The sequence below is a fragment of the Lichenostomus cassidix genome, chromosome 1Aa (genome assembly GCF_008360975.1).
Source record: "Lichenostomus cassidix isolate B80296 chromosome 1Aa, HeHo_3.0, whole genome shotgun sequence".
Taxonomy (NCBI): domain Eukaryota; kingdom Metazoa; phylum Chordata; class Aves; order Passeriformes; family Meliphagidae; genus Lichenostomus; species Lichenostomus cassidix.
Genome location: NC_139480.1, coordinates 54328285 through 54355897, shown reverse-complemented (window position 1 = coordinate 54355897; position 27613 = coordinate 54328285). Strand labels below are relative to the sequence as shown.

At 47.6% G+C, this 27613-nt stretch overlaps 1 protein-coding gene across 2 annotated transcripts in view; it reads left to right on the top strand.

Annotated features, from left to right (window-relative positions):
• Positions 1-15101, top strand: part of ITPR2 (inositol 1,4,5-trisphosphate receptor type 2) — a 242393-nt gene extending 227292 nt beyond the window's left edge. For both annotated transcript variants that reach the window (XM_085049080.1, XM_085049079.1), the window contains 2 exons: positions 10836-10997; positions 12253-15101. In XM_085049080.1, coding sequence (XP_084905206.1) covers positions 10836-10997; positions 12253-12339 — 249 coding nt within the window. In that variant the 3' untranslated portion in view covers positions 12340-15101. The remainder of the gene's footprint in view (positions 1-10835; positions 10998-12252) is intronic.
• Positions 15102-27613: the final 12512 nt, after the last annotated feature.

Here is a 27613-nt window from a genome sequence, read left to right as displayed (position 1 = left end):
ACCAGGAACTCCTTTTAAAATTAAATAGCCCTAAAGTTGTTTGGACCCAAACCACAGCACTGAGATTCTACAAGATGTAAACCAAGGAAAGGCTACAAAAATGCAATTCTGCTTCTGACCTCTCACAGTGCAGAGACAGCAAGATTTGGAGGAACTTGGTGCAGCATTAGCGTGAGCTTGATTCACAAGGTGCTACAGATATGATGAAGTTACTTGTTTGCCATATCTGTCACAGGAAGAAAAATCCACTGGCCTGTATTACTCTGCATGGATAAGTTTCTGAATTTGTGTAACTTTGGTCTCATTGTGCCATTTATCTTTTGGGATCAGCTTTATGAGATTTGTGTCAGGCTTTTCTATTTGGTTGCAAGGCTGGTTTGCAGAATCTGCTCTCTTTTTTTTGTGTGGTGGATGTGTGTATGATAAAAAGCTAAGATTGCATCATCTTTAATAAAAGAGAAGATATATAGCCTAAAGAAATCAGATTAGTTGTAGAGAAAGAAATCAATCAGGTTGGCAAATTGCATCTGTGGGACAAAGTGCAAAATGTTTGTTTCATACAGTATTTATTGAACAAATTTGTTGAGAAGATGGTTAAAAATGCTCGACAAGAAAAAAAATAGGAACTATTTTGTTCAATTTAAATGACATTGATGTATTTTTTACATCATGAATTCTTGCAATATTACCAACAACAATCCCTGATAAAGTACTTTACACAATTGCCTCACAGGGCATTTTGAGATAAAAGTATATATCGGAGATTGTAAATTGGCTGCATCCAATTTATATATAATGGAACCCACTACAGCCATCCTCCAAAATTCAATAGATCAGGAAGCACATTACACTTCTGTGAGTTTAGGGTGGTAGGAGCTCTAAAGAGCTTCCAAAACAAACAGGCAACTTTAAATCATGTTTAATGAACCCTGTGTATTTTATACACATGTGACTAAAATGTTTCATTTCTGTTTTTCATTTTGCCAGGTGTGGCTGAAGGAAAATCCTAAGTTCGGGTCTGCTCGTTCTCAAGTGAAAATTCAGTTTAATTGAACAGAGCAAACAATTTTAAATGCTGGACTGAAAAAAAAATTAGAAAAAAAAAAGCAGATCTGTACAGAGGATCCATTTTAATATTTCCTAGCAAGAGCACTAAATGAAAATGTAGTATAGGCAGATAAAGGGTCACAAAGTACCACTTACCACTGTGTTTTTTTCTTTTATTGACCTATCCCTGCAGCTTTGAAAACAAAGCACAGTAGACACAAACCTGAACAAGTGGACATTTCACCTTGAGGGCCCAGTTTTGCTGGTTCCTGAAGGGAATAAAAGGGCTTTGTGCTTCCTTCCCAGTGGGCAGGTGGCACCTTGTGGGATCTGCTGCAGCCAGAGCTGCCATGAGGCCAATCCATGGCCATTGTGCCTGCTTGGGCAAGGAGTTGTTCTTGCTGTGCAGAGGAATCCACTTGCAAGCAGTGGAGCAGAGCTAGAGGTCAGGGAGCAGGTTGATAGTAAGCTGATAGTGTTCAAGCCCATAGGGCTGGAAGGTGGCCATTGCTTGGTGTTTTTTTGTCAAGAGATGCTTCATAGAGAATTTTAGATTTTATTCCTCTCCTCTGAGTGGTACTTGAGTATGTGCATTTATGATCTTACAGGTCTTTTCCAACCTTAATGATTTTGTGGTTTGTGCATGTGTAAGGTATGTGCATGAGTGCATCAGTGCTTAACAAAACTGTTCTGTGTGGGGATAGTCAATAATTCTTACTAATTTTCAAAGAAAGTGTTATTCTTTCAGTTGTCCTTTCATAGTGCCCCCATGTGCAAAATACATCAGAATGAAAATGGGCCTGAAGCAGGAACATTCAGGTCAGGGTTCCAAATGCCTCGGCTCTGGCAGTATCCTAAACCAGAACAATCGCGCTGCAATCAGTGGAGCTCTGCCTGTGTAAAGCTGAGAACAAGGTCAAGTCCTGGGCCTCTGAAAAATGAGTCTCCAGCTGAGTCTTTGTATTTCCCAAAGATTCTGTTACATCAAATTGAAGATAAAGCCAGGAAATGGACAGTGCTTGGAAAATACAAGGTGACAGGGCCAGAGAAGTAAAGCTAAATGAGAAAAAAAAACCCCAAAACATAAATTTCAACCAATATTCTCCTGAATCCTGTGCTACAAAAGATAGGAAGTAGAGGTCATGGCTTGGAGTTTAGACCCTGATCCATTGGATCAAACCAGCAGGCACATTGGCAAAAACAGGTCAAAATTTGTGGTGTCCTCTCCAGCTGGATGGCACCCAAGTCTCTGAGGAGGAGACATCATCTGTGGCCTGGTACTGCAGGGTATGCTTACATTGCAGTGGGATTTGTGCCACTGGCTTTTGTCTGGAGCTCAGTGTCTGCAGCGTGCTGCTGGCGTGTTTTGTGAAGGAAAATCAATATGAAAAGAGGAACGGGAGAAGTGGGAGCTTCAGCCTGCTGGTGCAAGCAGTGTGGCAGTGGGAATGGCACGGGGCCGGAGAGGCATCGGAATTCTGGTCACTCCAAACAAAGCCAACGGGAAGCACAGCCGCCGCTGCCGGGCTCTGCGGGAGCCTGGCCCGCAAACCATGGGTGAGCTCGCTGAAATGCTGTCGGGAGCAGCAGGGGAAGCTGAGGGGGAACGAGTTAGAGGCATTTTGGTGGCAGTGCTGGGGCTGCGAGGGCACACAGACACTGCCACGCTCCCCTGCACACGGGCTGCCCTGTGCTTCCCACACCGAGACAGCTGGAGCTGAGCCACAGCCTCCCCGGCTGCCATTAGAAGGTCCTTTCTTTCAGGACATGTGCACTTAATGTCAGGATATTGAAACCATACCCACGTGAATAAAGTTAGTGAGCCAGTGATTCATTGCTGTTTCAAACCTCTATCTAGCCACAGTAAATTTCGGCTCAGTAGTGACAGTCTGTGTCCACATGCAGGCTATGATTTACAGTTCTGTGTTTTGTATCAACAACATCTGTTTGACAAAAGAAAAAAAAAAGCCAAGAACATTTATTTTCTAACCTCTGTACCAGATGTTTCGTTATGCACAAGATCCAGGGATTATATCAGAAATAATTTAATTATTTTAAATGAATAATCTGAAGTGTTTTTCCTAAAGTATGTCTCGTAACCACTAACAACATGAAAACACTGGAATGTGGAAAAATAAACTCATGTTTTACACAAATCTGTAATTGTATCTATTTTAAGGGTGGAAATACTACAAACCAAATCCTAGCTTTTGATGGTAATGTTGGGATTCTTGAAGATTTGAAGAGGAGAATATCAATTATCAGGGCTATGAGAGAGATAAGGTGGCAGGGAGCAATTGAAACAGCAGAAGGAAGCAACAGCTGAGAAATGCACCATGGGGAAGGGATGACACGAGAAACAAACGCGTGTTCCAGGAGAGTGGTGCTGGGATGGGACACAGGCTTGGGCTCTCCAAGCACCAGCAGCTGTGCCATGGCTCTCCCTTGAGTCCCCTATGGTCCCTGCACACCTGCAGATCCCCGGGTTCCACGGTGCCATTTCAGGGACAAAGCCACTTGCTTTGGTTTCTACTCTCCACCCTCCAGGGCAGAGTTGCTGCAGTGGGATCCCTTCCCATGTGGCTCCTCTCTGGTGGCTGCAGCCTGGGTCAGGGTGGCCTTTTCCCCTCTAGGGACACTCTGTGTCTCACGGACCTGTGGCTTGCCCACCACAGCGCTGTGAGAGCACGTTCACACTTACGGCCCTGACTGGAAAAAATTATTTTCGTGATCATTTCCATCTTTTGGAGGTAAATGCCAAGTCCCTCAGGTGTGTTTGATAAGCAGAAATTTTGTGGTGCCAGACACACCTTGTGAGTGTGTCCTTTACAGAGGTTCAAGCTGAGTGTCAGAACTGCCCCACAGAGCATCAGAGAAAATTCTTCATAGTTTTGGGGCTTATTATCATTCCTCACCCTAATTTTTGCTCACCCTGAGCAATTTTAATTAATACTCACCCTGAGTATTTTTCATGATACTCAGGGGTATCATGAGTGGGAATGCTGATACAGAAGCACTGAGACATTTATAACTGCCTGGCCTGGATATCAGTCTAGAAAAACTCACAATTACTCAGAATTACGGTGATAGATTCTGTTGCAGCCCTCGAAAACATTCAGCCAAGTTAAAATTAAAGTAAATGCATCAATGACACTGCTAAAGCAGACAGTGGGTCTGTGTTGTGGTTTCAACCTTCTTTCAGGGGGAAACAAGTTTTTCTATTTTTCTGTGAGCTGTGGGAGCTGTAGCATGTATCAATCCAGTGTAGACCCAGCCAAACCTATTAGTTTTCTTGTTGCATAAAGATTTATCTGTAATTGCCAAGGCTTATTTTTATTTTCTTTGAATTACTGTTGTGGACGCATATAGATGCATAACAATTCCTAATTTCCCTCCCCATATTCTTGTACAGCACAGATTGCTTATCAAATACAGTCTTAACATTAAAGTGTCAAACAGGATTTGCAGAAAGCTATTTGGGTTTGTAGTTTAGGATGAACATTTATCAAATTGTGGATTAGCTGAATCATGCACTGAACCAAATTATTATTGTCTGTGATTAAATCACAAAGTGGTTATTGCCCTGTGTCATCTAAAGCACACGATAGCTTAAATCTTTAAAATCCCTTTTTAAGGTGGCTATAGGAGCTATATAACTCCAGACTTTTAGGACCAGACTCTGTCCCTAGACAAAAAAATAATAGCTTTCGAAAGGTCATTTGGACTGATCCCTCTCTGCTTCTGTGGGCAGCCTGTTTGGGAAGGGAAGGGATGGATTTATTTGCATTTCAGACATACAGAATAATTCTCAGTAAACAAATCTCTTTGTACCAAGTGCTAAGTATTTATTCAAGGTGCTGGCCAGAAAAGGGGAATGAACTGTTCCTTCTCATGCCTGGAAGGGCAGGGGCTCCTGCTGGAGAGCAGTGATGGCTTGTTTGCCCTCATGCTGGAGGCACAGAGGTCTGGCTATGCCTCTCCTCAGCCGTGGAGACCATGGGATCAGCAGCAGGGTCTCTCCTCAGTACGGTGCAGCAGGGTTTTACCACCCCAATGAAAACCTGAGAGATTCAGGCTCTCTAAAGAGGTTCAGTCTCCTAAAGCTGAAGGAACATTTTTTGGAGGTTGTGATTGCTGCCTGCCCACAAAGCTGTGTTCTGGGACAACACATGGAGGTGCCAGGATCAAACCCTTGTGGTGATTGATGCTCCTCTTGTGCATCCTTCAGTGGCCATCTAGCTGAGGAGCAAGAGGGCTCCCAGCACACCTGTTTCCTCAGCCTTGGTGTTAGGTCACAGCCCTCGTGATGACAGCCTCGCTGAGTCCCCGAGGAGAGAAGGATCCTTGTGGAACTGTGGGCTGGGGGACATGGAGGCCGGTCCCCTGCCCTGGTGCATGCAGCTGGGCAGGTCACAACCCAGAAGGAGCCAGGAGCAGTAATCACCACTTTTCATGGTGACCAGATAGGAGGGAAGTCCTGCAAGGGCTTGTTTTCGTGTTGCAACAAGGGGTCACGGGATGGGAAGGGCTGAGAGTCACTGCATTAGAGCGTCCTGGAGAAATGAGCGGCTGGCACAGCCGAGGGCAGCATGGCACTCACAGCCCATGGCAGGATCTCTGGCTGAAAGTATGCATTAGGCTGCCTTTGCTCCTCTACTTCATCCCCCTTGTCCTACTCTTTGACCTATTTTCTCTCACTGTTATCTAGTAATCTATTTTTTAAAGGCTCAGCCCAGTGTTTCCTGCTGGTTGCAGCTGATCCATCTTGCTGCTAGCCTGTGAAACCAGCACCTCCTAAAGAAACATCCCTCTGCCAATTACTCCGAAGGCATGGATTCAGCTCAGCGTGAGAGCCTGATTGAAGCCAGTTGGCTGTGCCAACAGGACAGAGATGGCTCAAGTGAGGCTTCGTACAAAGTATAGAAACTCTAAACAGATTTCTTCAGCCTTTCCTCCACCCGTGCTCAACCGGCGCCAGCAAAGTCAGAAAAATGGCAATATTTTACCAATAGGACTTATCCCATGGCTCTGCCATCCCCCTGGAAAGCCCACAGAAGGGAAGGAGAGAGTTGCACAGAAAACTGCAGGAGGCAGACACAGACTTTTGCTCTGAGCCCGCCTCTCCGAGACAGAGGGCTTGAGGTTTCCCAGCAGGCGCAAGCAGCAAATCCTCTAAGCCCTGTGATTTCTCAGGCATGTGCCCTGGCCTGGGCACCTCGAGGATGTGTACCCAGAGGAGGTCTGGCCCTGGGGGAGCCGTGCCTGCGGCTGGAGCCCCAGCCGAGGGGGAGCAGGGAGGCAGCGAGCTCGCTGGATCGCCACACCGAATGTCTGCTCTGCTCGTGTGCAGTCTCTCTGGCCTGCAGCCTTTTGGCTCACCCCACCTGCCTTTTTTCCTTTCTGGTTTTTTTTTCCTTTCCCCCAGCTGAACTGGCGGAGAGGAGGCTGCAGCTCCTTTCTGTCCCTGCAGCTTTGCTGTCTGGCTGACGCTGTGCCCTGGACACAGATGTCTGCTTAAATATGGATCCTGCGAGGCACAGGTTGTGCTTGCAGGAAGAGTGTGGAGCAGGAGGATGCTGTGATCCGTAGGTGGGCTGTGAATAGCTGCTGTCCTGTGCAAGAATGAAATAACAATAACAGCTAACAACATACTGCCTCAAACTGTGGTTGTTTAGGAGGAAGATTTCGGTACATTTTAACAATTAATTATTTGTTCAGGTAGCTACTTCGTTTAAAAGCGTCCTGTCCACATGGTTCACCCTCTGTGAGCTCATTAATGCTCGAGCTGTGTCACCTCAGGCTAACCTGGTGGCTGCTGATTGAGTCCCGTGACAGCTGTTTGCAGAGGTTTGCCCTGCTCCCTGCCAGCAGCCTGCTTTCCTCCTCCAAATTGCCTCTCGGTTCCAGGCAGGGTTCAGAATGTCTGAGTGAATGCTATCCTGGGCAAAATAGTTGGATTTCTAAGAGTAATGGCTAAGGCGTGGTAGATGCCATCCTGCAAACCCCCAGGAGTGCTCCTGCACGTTACAGCTTGAAGGTGTTGGTCAGGGTGAACCCTGCACCGAGCCCATAAACATTTAAGTCCCAGAACAAATGTCTGGGGTTGTACAAACATGTTAATGACCTCCAGTTAATTGGCAAGCAATTAACTTGAAGTAAAAATAGCTGTCCCATTGCTGAGCAGTCACAGGAGTGCGTGCCTCCCCATGAACACTAACAGATCATGAAAATTTTTGGCCAAGGAGCCTTGTCCAGTTTGCCTGCCTGGATCCTGGCAGGTTTGAGATGAAAAGTTATTTGTCTCCAGCACCAGTTGCTGTTTGTTTGTGGTATAGACTCAGCAAACAGAGCTATCTGCCAAAGCTAATTTTCATGCTGCCCTTTAATAAAGTTCTGCAGTTCATAGTGCAATGAAAAAGTAAGATCATATTGACTGGCAAAAGCATGCTGTTCAGCAAGGGAAAGTACCTGCTGTGTGCACTATAAAGGAACTATCAGTGAAAGCTAGATAAGTATTTTTAACCTAAAGACAGCCTGGCAAGCTATAATGTGTCTCCTACTGAATTTTGACTCTTTCTGATCCTTTGCATGACAGAAATACGCAGCTGGACTGATTTAATTCGGTGTGTATTGCAGCTGAGAACCAAGAGGCCTGTGCCTAACACAGCCTTGGGGCTGCCAAGTGGGACCTGTGAGCAGGTGTTGGACCTGTTGTGTCTCTGCTACCTGCACAAGTCCAGCAGCACCTTTTCATGAGCTCTCCAGTCCAGGCAAACCATCAGCTTCTCTTGGAACTTGGATCAAGTGCTTGCTTGATCCTCCACAATACTCTGGAAAAAGAAAAGGCCCAGATTTTCCTGATATGTAACTGAACCACCGCTGGGTTTCTTTCCTGGAAGAGATTATCGCAGCATTTCTAGGGAGGCAAAAGCCAGGCACACGTGAAGGAGTGGAGTCTGTCACTGAAGTCCTGTGACTCTGGGGCTCGTGGTGGCCAAGATGAGCTGGCACATGGTGCAGGGTGGCTCCAGCTGAAGGGGCACATCTGCTCCGTGTGCTCCACAGTGAGTTCTGTCCCTGTCTCCTGTCTCCAGCTGCGCCTGGCCATCCCTCTCTCTGGGCAGTGCAATGCCATGCTGAGGAGGAGGGAAGCAGGTGACACTGGGATCCCCAGGAGAGCCAGGATGTCTGGTGTGGTGTTGCTCTGGATGCTGCAGTGGGTGCAGGGTCAGTCCACAAAAATCTTTCCAAAGCAGCCAGCGGTCTCTGCCTTGTGTCCTGGAGGAGTGAGGGCGTGGCAGATGGAAAAAACAAAACCAGCAAAGTGCATTTCACAATCCTGGCAGCAATACTCGGCAAACAGAGGAACCACAACGATGGAGTCTCAGATTGCTCTCCCTGTGCAGCCTGGCTTTAGGAGCTCTGGCATTGTTGTGAGCTTTGAAGGGGCTCCTGTTCCCTCAGCTGGCTCCTGTGGCCTTGCATTTGGTATCTTCAGGTGCTTTGAGCAAGAGAAGCTGTAATGGGTGCAGATACCAGAGCTTTCCAGGAAACATTCAGGTACAAGTGCAGCTCTGTTCGCTGTAGCTGCCTTGAATTAAAGTTCTGTGCCTGTAGTGGCAGACAAATTTGCTGGCAAACATTTTGCAAAAGAAAAAAAAAAAGAAGAAAGAGGCATCGATCCAGAAAGGCACTGTGCACAAACTAAGCTTAGTATAAATGAGTACACCTGTGCTCGACACCAGGCACGTGATGAATGCCCTGCTAGAGCCTAGCCAAAATAAATTTAAAATAAATATCAGCCCATACTGGTGGAAGATGAATGCTGGTGTTGTGAGCAGGAAAGCATGCTGCAGAAACAGGAGCCTCCCGCTCCGCATGTCAGCTGGGGATATCCACAGGGAGGGTCACGTGCACTCCTCTCCAGCTCACCAGCAGAGCTGGTGAAAACAGGTTTTGATTTGAATGAGTTATGACCCATTGAAAATGGCATCATGCGTAACCACAGTAAATTGTCATAATGAGATCACGAGGCTCGAGAAGTGAGCGGCGAGCAAAGAGGCCTCGTTCCACCAGCGCCCACGGCTGACAGCCCAGGGCTGCAAAATGCAACCCAGGCCACGCTCCAAATCCCTGGACATCTCTGCTGATTTAGGGACAGGACCAGGGGTTGCACAGCCAGACAAAAACTCTTTGGAAGTTTCGAGTTAAAAAGAAGGGAAAAAAAGCTAAAATTCATGCCGCTTTGCATTTAGTCTTATCCAGGGTAACAGAGGGGACTGGGCTAACACAAACAGTGGGCAAATGTGAGTACTCTAAGTTCTTCCATGCTTACCCAGGCTTAGCTTGGTTGTTTCTAAATCATGCTGCTGTAGGAGGGGAGGTTTGGTGATCAGGGCAGAGCACTACAGAGATGAAAGGAAATCTTGCTGGAAGCAGGATAAAGCCTTGGTGTATGCCCAGGCTCACAGCTCAGCTGGGCCAGCCCTCCTGGGTCCTGCTCAGGCCCAGCTGCCCTGGGCTGTTAATGCTGCAGAATCATTGCTGCCTTCTCTATTTTCATAGGAAAAACAGAGGCAAAGTCTAAGCCCATGATAAGTTTCATGCACTTAAAACTTTACCAAATACCTGGACAACAGAGCTGAGCTCCTGCCTTCCAGATGTCTTGCAGGTGGACTTTCGGAAAGAGCTCCTTTCCATTCCTCCCGACACAGTGCTGTTTGTGTGGGGCCATTCACAGCTCAGGGGATTGGAAGAAACGCACTTCAGCTCGTTCTGCCTCTCTTCTCGAGTTAAGAGCACGTGTCCAGAGAGGCCCCTTGCAAACCCCATGCACATGACCCAACCACATCCTCCCACTGCCCACAAGGTGCAGGGCAGGGGTGGATGTAATGCACAGCCCACTGCAGGACCTGCTCCCTTTGTCTCAGGGCAAAGCAGGTTGCTTTCCACATGGCTGCCCCTCCTCCTAGTCTTGCACCCTTCCGTCTCCTCCATCTGGTAAGCTCTGCACACAAATATCTGTGCCCCTGAGCCATGGAGACAACTCAGGCTCATGTAGATACTCAGCACCTTCCTGACTCATATTGTGTGTTTGCAGTGGTTTTATCCTGACTGAATCCATAGCCTGAGTCCATGGATAAAGAAACACCCTGCTGAGTGCTGTTCCACGCACTGCTTGGTCCTTGGCAGGTTAGCCCTTGGCTGTGGGGTTGTGCTTGCATTTATCCAAGATGCACAGTCTGAATAGCACATTACAGTCTAAGCCATGCCCAGGTCCTTCTGCTCTTCCAGTGGAAATGCTTGAGGCTGGTCTGGAGGACTCCTGTCTTGTTTTCCTGGTGTTGGCTCACTGACATTGCTCCAAGGACAGCCAAAATAGATGGAGACCAGCCAAGCTGAAGGCATGGTGGGGAAATTGAGTGCAAACACTCAAGAGCAAAGCATGGGGAGCACTGAGGCTTTCCTGGGGCTGGTGCACCAGAGGAGTCTTCCCAGCAGGGTCATTTCTGCCTGCCAGAGCCACAGATAAATGTGCCATGCTGCCCATGCTGCAATACAGGTGCAGCTGTGGGGAGCCCAGATTTTCCAGGTACCTTCTCTGTAGCTAAGGAGAACCAAGCATAAAACTGCTCATTTGAAATACCTTCTAAATTTACTGCTTAAGCTCACTTGCTGTTCGTCATCCACTGAGTAGAAGTCCTTCTGAGCTTTGGCTCTCTAGTCTCAGCTTAGTTGCCCTACATAAAGCCCTATTAACACAGCTAATTTTTCTCATACCCATGCAGGAGAAGAATTTGGACTGGTTCCCTCGGATGAGAGCCATGTCTCTGGTTAGCAATGAAGGCGACAGTGAGCAAAATGAAATCAGGAACCTGCAAGAGAGGCTGGAGTCAACCATGAGCCTTGTAAAACAGCTTTCCAGTCAGCTGGCTGAGCTCAAGGAACAGGTAAGTGCCCCAATGTGGACAGCAAAGTGGGCACGTGTGGGTGAAGGTGCTACCTTTCATCAGGTCGAAGTCAGGACAGTGTTACAAAAGAGACTTTTGTCTCGGGAAGGTTTTATCTTTCCCTCCAGTAAGCTTTCTGGGTAGATAACACTGATAGGGGTTTGGAGTGAAATTGTACTCTGTTAGCAGCAACAAAGATCAGGTACGGAGAAAAGCTGAGGGGGAATTAGTCATGAAATCCTCCCAGAGAGTGTGTGAGGACAGAGAGGGAAGTGCAGGAGGGATGAGGTGCTGCATACCCCGGCAGTGAAAGCACTGTGGTGTCAGGAATAGCTGCACACTGATGGAGCCCCGGGGAAAAAAGCCTTCTGTGTCCAGCCCTTGGGCTTTTTCCCCGAAGTGAGAACATCAGCAGTGCCCTTGTGAAAATGATTTGCAGAGCCCGTTGCTTTGCTGGTGTCACCCTTGCCTTGGTGCCCCTCCTGGGGGTCCCTCTTCTCTCCTGTGTGGAGCACAAGCTGCTGGCCTCCCTTAAAGCCTCCCCTAAAACCTCCCCTAAAGCCTCCCTTAAAGCCCTGCTCCTGCCCACACTGCCCTGTGTGTTTGCTCTCCCTTCAGGATCAAAAGGCCAGCTCCTTTTTTTGCTGCAGATGCTGGTCACCTCTGCTTTGCTCATTACAGTTTCAGAAAAGCATCTGTGTGTTTTTCTTTATGGGAAGCACTTCAGTGGCATCGACAGTTTTCTAATTATTCCCCTTCAAATCCCTCCTTAAAACTTTTCGCTGTGAAAAAGCCGACAAAGGTTTAGGCTGGATGTGCTGAGACCATTGCTTATTGTGCTTACCCACACCATCCTGGTGGGATTTTTTTCATCCTCCTCTGGCTGAATCTCTTCTCTCCTGGCTTAAATTTAAACTCTGTGTGGCTGAGGCCATCTTTTAATTCTGTGATTGTACAGCACCAAGTGTAAATGCTGACCCTCTGCAGGGCTACACAACATAATAGCAGCGCAAATGATACACTGTAAGACCTGCCGGGGGGATAACGATAATGTATAAATGAAAATGAAATGTCCATACTTTGCAGGAAACAGATCTCTCACTTCAAAGACATCTCTTACTTGTAATTTTCTGTGCTGAAGAAAAGAATTCCACTCCCTGTTGTTTTGCTTATATGTATCTTGCTCTGTGACTGCTAAATAATAGTAAAAAGAAAAAAAAATCTCAACTCGTCTCTCTCTGCCTTTCTACCTTAGATGACAGAACAAAGGAAGAATAAGCAGAGGCTGGGCTTTCTTGGATCAAACACACCCCATGTGAATCATCACATGCCACCACCCTGATACCACGGGGAGAAGCCGTGACTAGCCTTTCATCAGTATTCCTGCTTTATTATAGAATAAAAAACTGAGACTGAGAGGAGTGAACAGTGCCTATTGTTGCAAAGTTAAAAACAACCGAGTGCCAAGATGTTAAGTGGTTTAGCTCTGGGAACAATTTGTAGCTGTTTTTCATGGCTGAGAGGGACCACAACCTAGAATGTGAGCGATACAAGGCAGCTCGTTTGTATTCCCTCGCTGGCCCGGCAGGGACAGAGGCTGGGACAGCGTGATGTGTCCTGGGAGCTGCCGGGAGAGCCGAGCTGAGCACAAGGAGGAGAGGTGTTTATTAAGGCAGACACGACAGCCTGGCTCGGAATCAATAGGTCGTCTCTGGCTCACTCGCCAAATAGCAACATTAGTCATATTTGCTTGGCATCTACTAGTTTTTAATTGCCGTAAATACGTCGGTCGGGGAAGCGATAATGTTGCTTCAAGTAACTTCTGCTAGGAGGGAAAGGGGAGAAACCTCAACAGTCTGGGAGGGGGGGAAGGAAGAAATAGAAAAAGAATTGTGAAGAGAAACATTAACGCTTTTGAATTTTAGCTGTCACCATGCAATTTCTTATTTATAACATGGAGCACAATGGATCTACAGCTGTGGGAATGTTATGCACAGAACACTGACAACATAACTGGAAGTGATTTCTTTCTCCTGGCTTCAGATGTTCTCGATTAATGTGGCTGTGAGGTTTCACATACTGAGGAGTTAAACTGTGTTTTAAATTCAAGTTCCAATGGAGGATTCAGAAAAAAAACCAACCCCAAAAAAAACTATAGTTTGAAGTGTGTATGGGATTTTATTTAAAAAAAAAAAATCTTAGAAATGTCTTTCTGTACAGAGGTGTAATGGTGTCATTCCCTTCCATAAACTCATCTTCAGCAGGAGTTGACTTGAATAAATAAGCAGCATATTCTGCCAGCTTTCCTGTGAGCAGAAGATCATGGGCTGATGGTTTTGCCTGCCCTTCCTGCTTCAGGGGCTTGCAGGCCTGGCCTGGCTGCTGGGGAACAGAGGGGCAATGCCAGAGAAGTTCCTTCCAGCTCTCAGCCCTGAGTCACCTGAGAAGGTTTCTGCTCTGCCCTGCCCTGCATTTCTTGGGATGGCTTAAAAGAAAAGTTACAGGGTTTCCACAGAGCTCTAGGGGACTCTTCTGTCTTTTAGGAGAAAACTTGGGGGGCACAAATGGGAGTTGTGTTCTCAGTTCACTTTCATTTGCAGTGGCTTTTGGTTACCAAATTGTCTTGCATTTGAAAATGCACCTCTTGTTCCATAGAGACACTTTTTAAACCAAAATATTTTTGCAATGATTTTTCCCTGTAACATTTTCATTTTGTTATAAAAGCCATTTTGGTCAAAGGAAAAAGTGTTAGTGGTGTCAATATTTTCCAGTTTCCTCCTGGAGAAATGCTGTTGTCTTAGTTAAGGCACTTTCAAACCTAGAGGAAAGGGAAGGAAGGGGCATTTCACTCTCTTTATCCCAAATTCAAACCAGTTATTTTTTTCTTTTTTTGTGACAGTGATATGGCTGAGAAAAAAGCAATCTATTTTAGTAATATATCTTCTACCACAAAAACATTTCCCATTGACTTCAATTGTGTCCTTCAAAAAATACTGTGTGGAAATCAGGTATTTTACTGGAAGAAAATCTCCTTCTGTTTGCCTTAGCCCAGAAAGCATCCTGGCTGTGAGAGGTGATGGCCAAAGGAGTTGCCCACAAACATAAAGTCAGCAGTCAGTTGGTAGAGACTCAGACCCTGTAGCTGTATTAATTCAAATTAGTTCATACAGTTAATCAGATCTAGTCACAGCTTCTGTTGCAACAGCAATTTCCTCTTCCTCACACGTGTGGTAATAAAACACAAAGCACAGCTCAATTATAAGATAAATTAAACTCTCATTATTTATTGGGGGTGGGTGGTTGGCTAATACTGGAATTGGTTGGCACTTTCCTTGTTTACACTCAGAAAATGCAGCTGCAGTGCTGCCCATCAGGGGAGGTTTCTGCTGCTGGAGGTGGAAGAAGCTGAGGTTTGATGTGTTTGTGCCCCCAGCTCAGGGCTGCAGTTGGGTGCTGCTGGTGCTCTCTCTGTCTCACAGCTCACACCACATCCCCTGGGGCTCAGGGGCCCAAATCCTGCTCTTCTGAAGGGACACCTACAGCATCAGAAACAACACATGCAGTTTCACCTTGGCCATGGTGCCTTTCTGCCTTTCATAGCTTCCCAGAGAGACCTCTGTAATCAGTGACAGCAGATGATGCTGCTTGCACAGACTGTACATATATTTCACTGAGCATTTTGACATTTTTGCTGTTTCTGTCAAAGCTTAGGCCCTGCCCTGCTCCATCCATGTGAGCAATCTGTACACTCACACATGGTAATGCAAACAGGAGGCTCCTTGCATGGATAATAGTTGCAGGGCCAGGCCCCAAGACTTAAAGATTGTGAAATATCCCCATGAATGAGTTTATAACAAAAAGCATTGTTTTATACATATATTTATGTGTATATCTTTGTTTAATGCAGCTGGGGTATGCTCTTCCTAGGCAACTATCATTTACCTTACCTATTTATATGAAATGATTGCAAAGAAGTTAAAATGTCTAAGAGCTTTTAATGCCTTAGAGAGATTTATAATTATAAGCTCCTTGACAGTTAAAATCTACTTAAGTAAATATGTCCATTGCTGCTGAATGTAACTTTTAATAAAGTGTGTCATTTTATATATGTCTGTCTCATTCTTGGTGCTGAGGCTGGGGGAAGTGTGTGTTCTGGTCTGGGAAACCCAGGCTGGCAGTCTTTGGGAAAGCCTGGCTGAGGGTGGGCAGAGGTGCAATATTTTTGCACTTTATTCTACTCCCTTTTTTCCCTCCCCATATTTTTAGTTTCAAGTAGCACATTGAGGGAGAGACTGAGGGCTTTCCCCGCTCATCTGGGTGAAAGAACTGAGAAAGACAAACAGCTTAAAACCACTGTGTCTCTCAACCGAGACAAACTGGGCTGAGGAAATCTCTGGTCTTGTGAAAAAAAAGAAGAGCACTACAAACCTGTGGCAGGTCAACTACAAGTGCTTTCTTTCTTTTTTTCCCAGCTGTGTTTTTTACAGATAGTCAACATTAATGAGGAAATGAATAAGGCCTCTTCTTAGTGAGAGAAAGCCTGCTAATTAATTAGTAAGAAAAATCCTATTAAATAGAGCATGCTGTTTCTCCCGTGCACTTGTTACGCCAGCTTGCTGAGGTTTTGAGTAGAATTAACTTTCTTTTCTATTCTCTCTTATGATTTTAAGGTTAAGTAGAAAGGAGCTTGTTTACTACTAGGTTTGTTAGATGGTTTTGCAAAAAGGATATCCTAAGAGAAAACGGGTTTTCACACGGTAAGCTTTCAACCTAAGATTACAGTCATACTTAAAAAAGCCCCCAAACCAGCCTTAAGCTTCTAAGCCCAAAGGGGAGCAGTTTCTCATGCAGGACTGAGAACCTAATGCCAAGGCTTTTCTTTTTAAAGATGTCTTCCCCCAAGGCACATTTTAATTCAAGAGGTGTTTCAGGGAGCAAACCTCTCCCTCAGCACTGGCTCACACCTCTGTGGCCTGCAAGTGAATTCTGCTCCTCCCTAACCACCCTCCCTGCTGCTGCTGCTGTGACAAAAGCATCTGCAGACGAGGATGTTTTCTTTGGAAAGCACGTGCTTATTTGCTGGGGAAGGCTGCCAAGTTTATTTTTGAGGGGAGCAAGCTGAGGTTTAAGGCTGCTAACCTCTCCGCTGTCCCGGAATGCCCGCAGGACCATGGCTGCTGCCTGCAGGTGCCCCTGCTGAACATCCCCAGCTTGCAGAAAATCATTCAAAATGCCTCAAAAGAAACTGGGGCTGTGGGGTTTTTAAACGTGCACTGGTGTATTGCTATCATCAGCTCACACTTGCCTGCTCTATTTATATGCTGCACTTTTTCAGGCTGAAGCAGGAAACTGCAAGGCACAAGACAAGTAGCCTTTGTGACTTTGCTATTTCAATGTGTTTCTCTGGCTGCTAATAGCCAACAGTTACCTTTTTTTTTTGTACTGGAAGCTTCTTTCTCCATGTCCCCACCATTGTGTGCTGCCATACAGGGAAGGTGAGACCTGGGCATGTCCTGGACCACAGGGCATTACCTGATAAGTCAGAGCAGTAAGCTACAGTGTGTAGGAGCATGGTCAAACTGGCATACTTATGACTTAATAACTCTGTCTAAATGTTGTAGATCATCCATATCCAATATCTGACTCAATGTAAGCAGGAGGTTTTTCTAGCAGCCCTTCTTGTGGCAAATTAGTGCACAGTCTTCATCCCCTCAGCTGGAGTTTGAAGCCAGCTATAGCCTGTTACTCTGGATGACATTCCCATTCAGATTTCATCCAGATAGCAAGATCAGTGTGAGGATCAACTTGCAGCCCAGAGGCTCCAATTCCCTTTATAAGTTACTCCCTTCTGGCCCCCAAAGTCTGCCTTATGCTCTATAGGCTTTGTTCCCAATAACATGGAGCTGCTGCAAAAACTGTGGATTCCAGCAGCGTTTCCTGTAATGGCCTTCAACTGGGATATGGCAATCTGAATTTCACAATCCTCTCCTTGGAGCACTTGCTCCCTTACCAAAGATATAAGGATATATTTCCTTGCTTTCTCTTCCCTGCCCCGTCAGCATTGCAGCATGAAACTCTTAACTCAGGCCCAGCTGTAGAGACCCACAGTTGTGTTCAGCAGAGCACAGCACAACCTTGAAACAGAGTTTAAAAAAACTCCATTTTCAGCTGATGCTGGATGTGAGAAGTTGGCTCTGAGTTAGCTTTTTTTTTCAAGTCAACATTTGCTGGCTTTGAGGCTGGTTCTGGCCCATCTGTAGCCCACCAGGGAGCTGCAATGGCAGCTTTATCTGGCACCAAAGCCTTCACCCCAGTTTGATAAAGCCAGCAGAACTCTTGGTGCTTCCAAAAAGCCCTCCCAGCCCTTCATCTTTGTGTTTCAGGAGCTGAAGGTGTTTGTGCTGTGTGTGGTTCGTGCACACTGAGGGTATTTGGGAACACTGGCTGGCAGCAATGGGGATGGCTTGGCTGCAGCCCTAAACAAGCAAAGCTGGTGTGAGCACTGCCTCCCCGTGTGAAATGTGAATCCTTCTGCCTGTGGCAGGGCTTTGCTGCCGATGGAGGAGTCAGGAGAGGAGATTTTGGTCCCTGGAGCTGTCATGGTCCTTCCCATGCAGGTGTAAACATCTGTACAGGTCACTGGCTGCTCAGCTGGGCTGTGGGAAGATGCCTGCAGGGTGTTATGCATCTAGCCAAGGACTGTGAGTGTTGTAAATGTGATGTGTTACAGTGCAGGGAAAGAAAGGGAAGGCAGAAAGCTCAAGGGAAGGTCTCAAAGGTACAAGAAAATGTTGTCAGAGATGGTGAATTTACTGGTGGGATTTACTAAAAGTTTGCTTTTGATTTGCTGTGAAGAATTAGTGTTACCAGAAGTTGGCTGTCCATGCCTTTGTCAATCTTGGGTGTCTTTGGAAGAGAGGATTCACCAGTCCAGTGAAATCTCTGTTGCTCAGGGTCCTTTGTCTGGGAAATCTGAGGATTTTTTTCAATTTTGTCCACAGCACCTCACTTGGGATGAGTGCTCTCTTACATGGTTAGCACAAATCTAAATAAATACAGAAATATAAACCGAGCTGGAAATTTACTGAGTACAAGCTGTCTTGCAAAATTGCCTGCGTTTCCTGGCTCTGGATGGGATGGAAATACCACAAAACTCGTTTCTCTCATAGTAATGTGATACTTCTGCTTCCGGGCTCGGCGCAGAGCGGGAGGTGGAAGCATGTTCAAGAGAGGAAAAAGAAAAGCAAAAGCAAATTATAACCAAGCTCATTTTTTCAACATGGCAAAATCAAACTCTGCATTAGAATGATCAAAGGCCCACCCTGCTCCAGGTCATCACCTCCAAGGCGAGGAGCACATATCTGAAATTGTCTCCTGGGCTGAGTGTGGTGCTTCTGCACTCACACCAAATCCAGGCAGGTATGGTGCTGCCAGATTACCTTTTTTTCCCCTGCAAATGCCTTTTATTTTGCCTGGTTTTACTGGGGAGAGCTTCTTTCTCAGCCTTTCTGAGCCTTCCCTCAGCCAGAGGTTCACAGACGCTTTCTCCAGGCAAGTGACAAGTTATCTCATGGGGTAACTGTAATTTTCCCCATCTGGCCAAATATTTGGAAACAGAAGTTATGTCAGTGCAGGTGGCAGGGAAGGAAAGGAAGCTGTGCCACTGATGGGACAGTGGGATGTGGCTGGGATCTGGCTGTGGCAGATTCCCACAGCAATAACGTCCATGGCATGAGCAGCCACATGCTGAGGAAAAGATGGCTGGGAATTTAGGGCACTGCACAGGTCCTCTGCCCTGATCCAACACTTCACCCTCCTCAGGGGGAAACAGGGACATTGATCCAACCTGCCTTTGTCACTGCTCCCCCCTCAGAAGAGAGGAGGGAAGGTCTGTGTCCTCAGCACTGCCCATCTCCTGGGTGTCCCCTCCTGCCTTTGCTTTGCCAGAAAATGTCCTATTAACAGCATCTTCTGAGAACTGATGGAGACCACACATGTCCTTTCAGCCAGGCCAGCAAATGACCTCCAGCTAAGTCTGCCCAGGGCTGTTTTGGATGTGGTGATCTCCATTTAGAAATAGTCTTGGTATTTTTAAATGTTGCCTGGAGCCACGTGCTCCCCTCTTCATTTTATGTTTCAATTGTCATTTATAACATATTATATGAGCTATTCAAAATCCAGACGGACACTGCGGGGAAGCAAGTGACTCCTGAGCAGCAACACACAGAAAGCTCTGCAAGTCTTCCCTGGGCTTTCCAAGGGCTTGGGGTTGGCTCCATGCAGGGAGCCCGAGTGGCTGCAGCTCCGTGGGATCCTGGCTCTGGGACACACCCCGTGCATTCCAGGATTGCTGCCGGGGCCAGGGACTGCTCTTGGCTGGGGCAGGAGCTGGGGCTGTGTGCAGGGCTCCTCTCTCACTGCCCGGGCACAAGGAGGTCAACTGATTTCCTCAGGTCGCCAGTGCGTGAGCAAGTGATTCATCCCAGATTTTCCTGGCTCCTAAACCTTCGCTCAGACCTCAAGGCTGCTTAGTGACTTAGCAGGGCTCTGAGGAAGTCAGCTATAAATTGCAAACACGCCATGGCCAAATGACCATCTGTGGTGTTTTCCACGTGCCATTCATGAACCCAGAGGGGCTGGGAATTACTGACAGGGTGAGGAATGCCAGTTGTTTGATGGAGCAATGGCTTCAGACACAAAAAGATCATTTGCTTTGCTCCCTGCTTTGTGCCTTAATCTTTCCACCTCTGTCTTTCCTTCCTGACCCCGTGCAGGGCCCTGTGCTGTGACCTTGCAGGTAAGGCCTAGGGCCAGCTGGTTCTGCCTCAGCTCAAACCTCCCCAGGTCACAAAGCCACTGCCCGAGTCCTGCTCAGCCCCTGGCAGCCTCGGCAGGGCAGGATGGCCCCAGGGGGATGTGGTGCTGGTGACAAAGGACACCCTGGTGCACCCCAAGGCTGAGAGTGACAGTGGAGGATAGATGTCCCACATCAGGTCAAACACCTGCACAGCCTCCAACTCAGTGCCAGTGGGGAGGGGATGGGCTTGGATTAGCCCATTCAGTCCTGTGGAGTGGGTGAAACTCCAGCACAGATCCCCAGCATTTGGGAATGATGGCTCAGTGAGCTCACCTGTGCTGGGAGACGTGCTGCTGCCGTTTGGTGACAGCTTATTCTGATGGCACCATGGTGCTGGCAACCCTCTGAAATATTTCCTTTTAGGAGATGCCTCTTGATTTCCTCTTGCTGGCTGTGCTGGGCTCGGAAAGCAGCCATGGGACCAGTAAGTGCAGATGGGTGAGAGAGCTGCAAATCCCCCAGGCCAGGCTGCTCTGCCTTCTGAGCATCCTCACACTGTGGGGAGTTATTACCACATTATTTTAATAATAATCTATTATATTCCAAACACATGAAATAAAGCAGGGCACTGAACATCAAGCTGTCTGAATAAGGGGTTTCTTTGGTGGTTTTTGTTTTGTTTTTTAGGAAATCCCTGGACATCAGTGGGCAAACTGAGGGAGTTTGCTACAAAGAGAGAACAAGAGAGGGGGCCCAGATCCAGGACCCCCCTCAGCCCTGCAGGAAGCAGCCCAGGACAGCTGGCACTAATTGGCACCTTCCTTGGCAGATGAAGTGTGGAGCAGACAATGGGGCTGGGCTGGCTCCTCGTGCCTGCAGCTGATCAGCACCCAGACCAAAGCGCACAGAGCACGGCCAGGAGAAGCTGCAGAGCCTGCTCCCTCCAGAGAAGGAAAGCACAAGTTTGGAGGGCAAGTCCACACCCATGGGGTGTGTGCCCACTGCCAGGGGACATCCTGGCAAGCCCAGGGGCACAGGTGAGGAGAAAGCAGGGCACAGAGGCCAGCGTGCTGCTGAGCACTGAGCACCAGTGGTCACGTTGGCTGGCCATGGGCAGCTGGTCAAAGCCATGACTCCCACTGAAACCCTCAGCAGCAGCTTCCTGCAGAGCCCCATGCTGGAAACTCACAGCAGGAGGGCAAAGGGCTTATGAAAAGCTGCTGCTCTGAGCAGTCCTGGACTTGCTTCATGCAGGGCTGGGAAGAGATGTAAAGCTGCTACACCTGGAACATGAATGGGCAGCTAGAAAGGACAGGCAAGAGCAAGAAACTTCTTCAGAACAGAGCAGCACTTGGCAAGGAGGGATAAAGGAAACATAGCTTCTTTTAAGAAATGAAATTATCCTGTAATTTCTGGATTGCACTTTAATGGGGATTTTTGTGTGTATGAGCAGTAATTCCATCAGTACTGGGGGTTTTTTTTGGTTAAAAGTATATTCACCATCTTAGACTTTTCTGTTAGCAGCTCAAAGGCACTGTTTCCTTTTGAAATTCATTTACAAATACAAATGGCAGGGGGATAGGGGGTGGAAACCATCCCCACATCCCAAAAAGAAGTTCACCATGGTCAGAAGTGCCTTGACCTTAAACTGCACTGAGGCCCTGAGCCAGCCACAGTTGCAGCACTGGCCTTAGCAGTGTGACATCTGAACCCCTGTGTTTGGGATTACCACCCAGGTTCTCCAAAACTAAAGATATCTTTTTAATTATTTCATGAAATGCAAGCCAAGTCAATGTGATGATGCTCTCCTTGTTTGTCCCCTGGAGTGGGAACACAGAGTTTGGTCCTTTTCCTCGTCCATCAGTACAAACAGGAGAAGCAGCTGAAGGACTTGGAAGCTGCAGGGATGAAGTGGAGCCCTTGGGCAGTAACCAGAGCTGAGCTGAGGGAAAACAGCTGTGAGCTGGGCAGCAGCAGTGTCCAGTGCTGTCCTCAGGGAGCGATGGGAGGGGTGGTCCTTCACCTCAGGAGGTCCTCAGCCCTGCCAGGGCTGGGATTTGTCCCCATCCAGCAGAGCCTGATGTGCTTGTGCAGCTCTGCTGCAGCTGGAGAACACAGCCCTGCAGGAGGAGGAGGTGGGGAGGGAGAGGTGCTCTGCAGCCCTGCAGGAGAAGGAGCTCAGGGAATGCAAATGCATGGCTGTGCTGGAGTTCCCACACTGCCACAGCCACCCAGACACAGACCTGTGGAGTCACAGCATCCCTGGATAATTTGGCCTGGGAGGCACCTCCAAAGGTCATCCAGCCCAACCTCCCTGCAATGAGCAGGGAGAGATCTAGTCTTCAGCTAGATCAGGCTGCTCAGAGCCCCTTCCAACCTGACCTTGGATGTTTCCAGGGCTGGGGCATCCACCACCTCTTCGGGCAGCCTGTTCCAGTGTAACACATCCTCCCTGTAAAATACTTGTTCCTTATATCTAATCTAAATTGGCCTTCTTTTAGTTTAAAACCATTACCCCTTGTCCTATTGCTACAGGCCTGGCTAAAAGTCTGCCCCCACCTTTCTTGTAAGTCCTCTTTAAGTACTGAAAAAGCAGCAATGAGGTCACCCCAAAGCTTCTCTTCTGCAGGTGAACAATCCCAATTCCCTCAGCCTTTCCTCCCAGCAGAGCTGCTCCATCCCTGGGATGCCCTTGGTGTCCCTGCTGTGGCTCCAGCAGCTCCATGTCCTTGCTGTGCTGGCCCCAGGGCAGGATGCAGCCCTGCAGGGGGGCTCAGCAGAGGGGCAGAATCCCCCCTGCCCTGCTGCCCACGGGCTCTGCTGCAGCCCAGCACAGGATGGGTTCTGGGGTTCAGTTCCCACTGCTGGGCCATCCAGCCCCAGAAGCTCATGTCCAGCTTGCACTGATTTTCTTGGGCTCCTGCTTTCACACATATTTGCACCTCCCTTTGCAGGGAGGAGACAGGATTTTTTGGCAATTCCATGAGTGATGCTTGTGCCTCCAGGATACAGCCCAGGACCAGCCCAGCAGCAAGATCTGGCCTGGGCTACACTTAGCTTCACACTGAACTCTCACTTCCACCTCTCTGTACCAATCTTGGCATCTCTGGGGATTTTCCTGTAATAATCCTGTCTATGCCATTGACTTATACAATAGTAATTGAGCTTCAAATTTAATTATGGTATGGGAACAAGCTGTCACTTGATTGAAGATGTCTTGACTATTTATTGAAATGAATAATCTTACCTGACTTTGCAACTCGAATAGAAGGGACTAGGCACTGGGATATCTTTTATGGCTATGTTTATAACCTTCCTGTCAGGTACAGCACTTCAGTCAAATACCAAGCCCTGGCTTCCAAAATGCTCCTAGAGACTCTTCATTCTGCAAACTTCCATTAGCTCGTGGAGAGTTTCTGACCCATTGTCTCACATCAATAGCCATGACAATTAGCAATGCTCAGGATCTATGAAGACTCAAGAGCTTCAGGCAGGTTTGTGTCAAATGGGAATGTCAAGGCTAGAGATACAGGTTGGAAAAACACTCATGGGTGTTTTATCCTGTGGTTGAATGGAGCCAAGAGAGGTGGAGGACTGTGTGCCCTTGGACATCACTTTCCCCAGGGGCTATCCAGGTCACCGTGGGTGGAAGGGGAGCTGGTGTATCCCAGAGCTGGGAGTGGGACCTGCATTCCCAGAGGCACTGGGGCTCCTGGCAGGCACCAGGAGTTGCTGGGAACAAGGTGCTTCCACATCTCAGAGGGGATGAGCCAAGGAGAGCAGTGAAGCTCTGGTGAAGTGTTTCTGTGAGGTGTGGGTTTGATGTAGGCACTTTCCTTTAGTGATCATAAGGCACTCAAATGACCCTTCCACAGCTGGGGAAATATCAGTGCTCACACTCGCTGGCTAGGGGAGAGAAAACAAAACCCTCAGCACCACTTTGGTCTGAATATCCTTTTCTCACAACCAGTTTTATGTCCAAATGAAAGCCAGCACCCTCCAAACACAGACTGACCATTGTTTTGCAATTTTCAGGCTGTCTCTGATCCCTCTCTTCAAGTCCTTCACAATTCCCACCCAGCCAGACCTGCTGCCAGGCTGCCTCTTCCTCTGACCCCAGGGATGCTGGGCAGGAAGGATTCACTGTGTCTGCAGAGTCCCGCCCTGGGCAAGACATGTCTCAAGTTAAAGGATTGATAGGATGAGGCAGGGGTTTAGCTGTTGCTTTTAGAGGCATATTTGGGGCTTCCAAACAGGCACTGTGTCCATGAGCTCATCCTGGGAAGCTGAACTGGCTGAAGATGCTCTGAGTCTCAGCCTGTAGTTAAGGGAACTCATTTGTTTCTCCAAAAAGAACTGAGCAGCATCATTTATTCCAGAACTGTTTGCTTGGAATTCCTCTGTGTGACCATATCACCTCTAATAAGGGATTCATTCCCTTCAGCCTCCACAGTTACCCTCTGTAATGATCAAAGTCTTGGGCATTTGGTTTTAGAACAATCACTTTTGGAGAGCAATTTTTCCCTGCTGTGACTTGATGTCTGCCTCTGACTCCACACTCTGAAATCCATCCTTTGCCAGCTGCTCTGAGCCCAAAAGGTGTGTGAGCCAAAGGCCAGTGCCCAAACACACCTGGACCCACAGCAATTTGAGCTCCAAGTTCAAAACACAAAGGGGGTTCTCACCTGCCAGGAGGTTGAGCTACCTGAGACCACTTCAAACTTCAGAAAAACTTGAGCTTCTGCCAAAATTCGTAATCAATGCCCATTTATATTTTGCTGGAGTGGTTTCCTACCAGAAATTCTGGGTTTATGAACAGAGACATAAATTTCAAAGCTGATGCTTATTTTAAAATCCCAACCTAGTGATTTTTTTGTACCCACCTAGTTTTGGGTGAATCACACACCTTTGCTGATGCAGTCTCACATCACCTTCCTCACAGATGTGTCAGCTGTAGGTGGGTCAGAGAGAGAAAACTTCTTCTTGCTGATACCTGAGCCTGAAGAGCAGCACATTTCAGTTCTCCTTCTTACCTTTCAGTGAATTCCACTCTCCAAATGGGAATGTGGGAGTCCTGGCTCCTGACTGCCACGTTACAAGGTGCAGGGAAGTCACAAGAGTGGGAGGCACAACCTGGAAGTGCCTCAGGGACCATCACTCTTCTCCCCCCAACAAAGTGAGTGTGTGAGCAAAGCTGTGTCCATCCAGGGCTGACCACGGGCTTCTGCCATCTCCTCTTCCTACAAACTCAAACATGACCTCAGGTCCCAGCTTCCCTCCTGCTGTGCTTCTTGTTATTCCCCTTTGGGTCTGGCTAAGTGTTCAAAGAACATCCCCTCCTGTCCTTCCAAGGGGGTCAAACATTTCTAAGCTTCACACAGGCAAAATTTTCCTGCCACATTCATGAACAGAGACACACTGACAAGCCTTATGAAGAAGGACCAGGATGGTTTCTGTCCCATTAAAGGAATTTATGAGAAACTCAGTACAGTTTTAGAATTTAAAAAAAAAAAAAAAAAAAGAAGTGTTTGCTTCGATGATGGACGTCTGTTGAATATTAATCTTTTCTGGGTATATCGCACGCTTTCTTAAAGAAAACCTAAATTATTCAGGAGTATTTGCATGCTGAGATATGGCAAATTTACAAGCAGTACAAATCAGACTTTTGCATCTTAATATGAAAGGAAACCAAGTCCCAAATTTGGCTTCTTAATACTTTATTGGCCATCTCCTGCTAAGTGAAATAATTAAGCTGCTCATTAAGATACAACATACATCGTGCTGGAACAATGGCCACTTTAATCCTTACACTCAGCATCGGCAAAATAACTGTGAGATGCCAGAAATCCACATTTTGGGTTATTCCTTTTATCTATTTGCTGTTTTACAGGACAGCAGTGACAGGAACGTCACCGGTGACAAGCAGCAGGGATGCAGCAGCCTCTGCCCCGGGAGGTGACAGTCTGTGATGGATGGAGAGGCTGGTGGTGACCAGGGCTGCCCTGGGGGGTGTCCCCCACTTTGTCCCCCTCTGTCCAGGACAGTGATGTCACCCGCAGGCCGTGCTGGCCCCTGTCCCCACTGCCACGGCGGCGCTGGCGGGGAAGCGCCAGCCTTATTTATGTAACAGCTGCTGTTTTTAGGTGCTGTCACTCACACATTCGCTGGAAAACATGGGACTTGAAGAGCTGCTACACTGGTACAGCATATGCCGGAGGCAAAACTATATATATATTAAAAAAAAAAAAAATCGTTGTAAAAAAAAGAATTAGAGCAGGATTATCACAGCGTGTCAGCCTCCCATCCGCAGCCCAGCCAGTGCAGCACCTCACCAGGGCCACCTTTTAGAAACACTGCCTGGGTTTGAAGCCTTTGTGGGTAGAATTGATTTGATTTTATTTCTCCAGTCAGGATGATGGGAGATGTTCCCAGGTGATCCAAATTCCTGCTTTTATTAGCAGCTGTGGGCTGGGCAGAGGATGAGATGGTGTTGGTGATCTCATGTGGAGGAAGGAGCTGGGGCTCAGCAGCCAGGCAAAAGCAGCCCCTGTCAGGCTGGGGCTGAGGGCATCTTGCCTTCCCCTGCTGCCCTCCAGCTACCTCAGGGTCACAGGTTTATCCCTGTGTCCAATGCAGGGAGAAAATACTCTCACACAGGTGAACAGTCACACGTTTTAAATGCATGTGATGCAGACTGAGATCCAGCAGTGCCCCTCCTGAATGGAGAAATCCACAGCAATTTCCATCAAAAGTCCTGTCCATGCAGTTGTAGATTGTGGTACCAAAGCACAGCTGCTGCTGGGAAATGTCCCCTCAGAGCAGGGCACTGTGTGACCTCCATGGGTCTGAAGTCTTTCAGCAATGCTGGCTGAGCATCAGAGCTCATCCTTCAGATATCCATTGCTTGCTCCCAAAAGCAGATCTCTGCTAGAATTTAAGGTTTTTTAAAGGCATTACGTATATTTTCCTCTGTCCCTCAGCTCATAGAGGTGAATGTGTGCAGACACCCTGTGCTTGCTGGATGACTGGAAAACTGCCTGCTGGCTCCAGTGGGCTTTGGGTTTGGCTCTCACAGTCCTGCATGTCCTAACTAGCATCTCATGTTCCCCACCATTTCCCCACCATCACACACACATTTAATACAAATCCATCAGAAGCTGAGTGTGAAAGAAGGGAGAAACCTGAATGAAATTAGGGGAATCAATTGAATAGAGTAGAATAGAATGGAACAGACTATTCCACTTGGAAGGGACCTACAATGATCATCCAGTCCAACTGCCTGAGCACTTCAGAGCTGACCAAAGGTTAAGGCTTGTTGGGAAGGGCATTGTCCAAATGCCTCTTAAACACTGACAGGCCCAGGGCATTGACCACCCCTCTAGGAAGCTGTTCCAGTGTTTCCCCACCCTCTGGCTAAAGAAATGCTTCCTAATGTCCAGTCTGAACCTCCCCTGCACAGCTCTGAACCATTCCCCATGCATCCTATCACTGGACATCAGGGAGAAGAAATAATTGAGCCCTCTAGCAGGGGAGAAGATGACAGATGGATGCTTGGTGGTCTGCTGTGTGCATGGCTGATGGCCACATCTCTCAGCTTTGCCTGTGGCAGCTCTCTGTGTGCACAGATGTGGGAGGAGGAGAGAAAGGCTGCAATGGATGGCACAAAATATCAGGGATCTGCTGTGTGTCCTGCTTCCTGACTTGGCCAGAGGAGCTAGGAGGGAATCCAGGGCTGGTCCCACCTAGTGCCACTTCAGCCACTGCATGGAGCTGCCAAGAAGCCATGGCATGGGCTCCACACCTCTCCTTTTTGCTTCAG